The following is a 3,746-nucleotide window of genomic DNA, read 5'->3' as shown; positions in this document are numbered from 1 at the left end:
AATAAATCATCATCCACTATGCTTTCATTCTGCAATTCATGCATAAAGGATTGAAAAACCTTCGACTTTAAGAAACAAAACTCTCTCTTTCAATCTAAAGTCACATAAGAACTTTGGGTAAACATGTTTAGAGGGGATAATCTAGATAAAAAAGGAGCCAAATCTCGAAGCAAACATAAGTACACAAAAACCCCAATAACATTTCCAATAATTCAAACATCATAACATCAAACAAAATAAAAGTAAAATCCATGCATAAAAACATAAAGCAAAAGGAAATCGAAACTGACCACCAGGAGTAGGAAACAAGATGATCGAGTTTAAGAACAATATCAGCATCCCAAACAGCTTCCTGCAAATTAGTCACAACTTTCATGGGACTAAGTGGCGTATCAATCATATTCAAACAAAACCCATCTTTCAAAATCTTATATGCATAAAGAACTCGATCTCATAATCGAGCTTCAACATATTTCATCTGCATCTGAAGTAGAACACACAGGATCGAAAATCGTTGATGGTCGACGCGGTGCCCCTCAGGGCTTCTTGGGGTTACGCATAGGATCGATTCCATATCAGCAGAAGTAGAACGCATAGGATCGATTCCATGTATATATGAAATCAATGGGGTTACGCATATCGGCAGAAGGAAGGGGTTAAGGTTCGTATCTATTGAGTTTCATGGGGAGCTGATTGTGTTGATTGTGTGGAGAGAAAACCTAAGAATGAAATTAGGAATGAATCGTAAGAAGGAAGTCTTATTCGGGAGGCGCGTGTATTTTTTTGGGTCAGGATGATGTCAGCAAAATGATCATAAGGTGGAGACTAAAGGAGGGAAATGCAATCAAGGGCCCTTGTTTCTTCATTGTAGAATTTAAGGTTTTGTTTTAATAATATTTAGAGATTAGAGATTAATATTAATTAAATATATATAATAAAAAAGATAATATGATATCTAATAACGGTAAAATATCCATTTGAGATCAAATTCAAAACAAAATAAAACTTATAAAACAAAATACAATGTTGGTCTAAAGTGACTCACTTTATGTAAACCAAATGGACACTTTTGCAGAAGTGTCATCAAGACATTACCTCACAAATCACATCTACGACATAGAAAATCTTCTCCTACGAGGCTTTACATGATCTATTCCATCGTCAATATTCGACGTGTCTTTTGATCCACTTTTAAAAGGATTTAATTTTCCCAAAGTCTTGGACACTGATGAGAAGAGAGTAGGCTTCTTCATCTTCTTCGTTTTACTAGATGTCGCTCCCACTTGATTCTTTTGCAGATCTGATATGTACATCTTCATCGTCAATAATTCAGATCTTAAGGTTTCATTTTCTTTGGCCAATGCCACATCTGCTTGTACTTGACACCTCATGCTTTGGGCACCGGGTGTGCTTTGTCCATCGATATCACCTCTTATTTGTAATTGATCATAATAAACTGTGTGTAAAACTATTTGTAATGGAAGTCTTTTGTTTTGAGAAGCGTGTGTCCTTGCTTCGGTAGATAGTTTAAGTGGATCCATCGTGCTACAAACTTTCTCTCGTTCGATTTCATCCAAATTTGGATGACTCTGGAAATTAGAAATTAGTGTTCATTATAATATCTCTTGTACTCATACTATTAAAATGAAGACTATATATTCTGTATTTCTTTTAAGACCATTTTTATTTGTTTATTTTGCTTAATCCACCTAACGGTTTTATAAATAACTAAAACGAATATATTCATGTTACAAAAATATTGTATTTTGGGAGCTGAACGTTTTGATAAGCAAATTAACAATGGGGATCAAGTTACCTTGAGATATCTATCAATGGCGCAGTAGAGATCATCATCAACTTCTCGAGCATTTTTCGGCATCAAATTAGCAATTCCATTGAACTTTGAAATGCTCAATTCAGTAGCCTTGGCGATTTCAGCGAGATACGCGTCGATAATCTTCGCAACCCTCAGCATCGCCGGCGAAGGAGCCTCTCCAAAGTCACCGGAGTTAAATACCACCACACTCTTCTCCTTCTCCACGAATCCCGTCACGATCCTCCTTACACTCTCCATATCACACAACCTCTCTCTGTCAAACGTGTATGACAGGTCGAGTAGATCGTCGATGGTTGCTTGATCTAGAATGACTGATATCCGCTTCTCGAGCTGCTTCTTACAATCGACATTGGCTTCGAGGAAGATCGCTGTCCGGAGGAGGCAACATAGGAAATTAATTGAGAAAACAGCTTGTTGATTTTCGATAGGGAATAGAGCGACGATTGACTCTAGTAGGTTTCGTTGTTTGATTCTGGACACGGAGGAGTGATCGGAAATTGGAGATTTTACGGCGGCGACGGAGTGGTAGCGCACGAGATCCGGCAGCGTTCGCTTGGCGTAGGTTATGATTGCTACGGCGATTATAAGTGCCTTGGCTCCACGTGATTTCATCGAATGGATGATTTTTTGAAAGAAGTTTATACCGACGATCGATAATTCTTCTGTCCACCAATTCGGAGGTGAACGACTGGGAAAATATGCTTCGTCACAAGCCTGCAAGATAACATCGATTCACGCTTTTCATTAGTTTCGAGGTATTTTGCACGAAATGAAGATCTAATAAGCCATGAATGCTCATTTTTCTGAAACAGTTACTATCAAAACGTCAAATTGAACGTCGATTTTGAATATTTATCAAGGATATATATATACCTTAGCGCTTGCCACTTCAACACATTGATTAACGATGTTGAGCTTTTCAGCTATAGGAAGAAGATCTTCACATGATTTTAAAACAGTGATGGCGCCACATAAGCGAGTTAAGGCTACTTTCGCGAGAAAGGCATACGTCCGGCTCGCAAGGTTGCCATGATCATTCATTTCGAGGTACTCCGCAGCACAGTGGAGAGCTGCTACATTGTTTACAGTGATTTCAAAATTGACGCCATAGCAAAACCTTGCTACTTTCTCGAAGATCTCAGCTCCTCCTGGGATATTAGATAGATCTATCATCTCCAAATCAGGTACACCCGATTCTACAACTAAGCTTCTTATGTAGTTGCTCTTCGCTACCAACATAAACTGCCATTATAATACATGACTAAAACTAGTTAGTTATTATACACATGCACATGCAAAATCACTGTAGGATTTGAGAGGTTGGCTTTAATTCTTTTCTATGATCATATTCATACCTTGTGAAGTGGGAACTTTGCATCACCAACATGCACCATTATGTCGGTTGGTATATCTTCAGATAAAACCCTGAAACAGTAGAAAGAAACGAGAGAAATAAGTTTTTTTTTTTTTTTTTTTTGATAAATTGGGTGTTTGGTGGGTATAGTTGTTGATGAATACCCGTGTTCAGTCGTATTCGTATCAAGAGAAAGACTGTCGGTGTTCTTGACCTGTGTCGACATTTTTGCGATTTGTAAAAGAAAGGCAGTTGTTACTTGTTAGGATATGGAGATGATCTCTTGGTCTTCTTTGGTTATATAGAGTAGTAAACTAGTAAATAGTAATAAATAGGATAAATAAAAAGACAGTGGTGCATATTGGCCTACATAATAATTATACGTAGAGGTAGTAGTAATAAGTAAAAGATATCGTATCACGTAGCTTAATGAGATACCACACAATGATAAATAAACAATGAAAGCACCCTGAAAACCAGGTACACACTCACGTGTACTTTACACTCCCTTTTTTATTTTCATCATCATTTAAGTATATGTATGTATAAAAGCAA

The 3,746-nt window shown here is 37.3% G+C and overlaps 1 protein-coding gene across 1 annotated transcript; it reads right to left on the bottom strand.

The window, feature by feature from the left end:
• Positions 1-935: 935 nt before the first annotated feature.
• Positions 936-3,746, bottom strand: LOC111886674 (root phototropism protein 2). Its single transcript, XM_023882926.2, has 5 exons — positions 3,356-3,746; positions 3,193-3,262; positions 2,711-3,079; positions 1,817-2,551; positions 936-1,589 (listed from the first exon to the last, which is right to left on the bottom strand). The coding sequence occupies exons 1-5, from the start codon at positions 3,415-3,417 to the stop codon at positions 1,110-1,112; spliced, it is 1,716 nt and encodes a 571-aa protein (XP_023738694.1). The 5' UTR covers positions 3,418-3,746; the 3' UTR covers positions 936-1,109.

This window comes from Lactuca sativa, chromosome 8 (assembly GCF_002870075.4).
Source record: "Lactuca sativa cultivar Salinas chromosome 8, Lsat_Salinas_v11, whole genome shotgun sequence".
NCBI lineage: Eukaryota > Viridiplantae > Streptophyta > Magnoliopsida > Asterales > Asteraceae > Lactuca > Lactuca sativa.
Note: the sequence above shows the minus strand (reverse complement) of the source record. Positions and strands in the feature narration are given on the sequence as shown.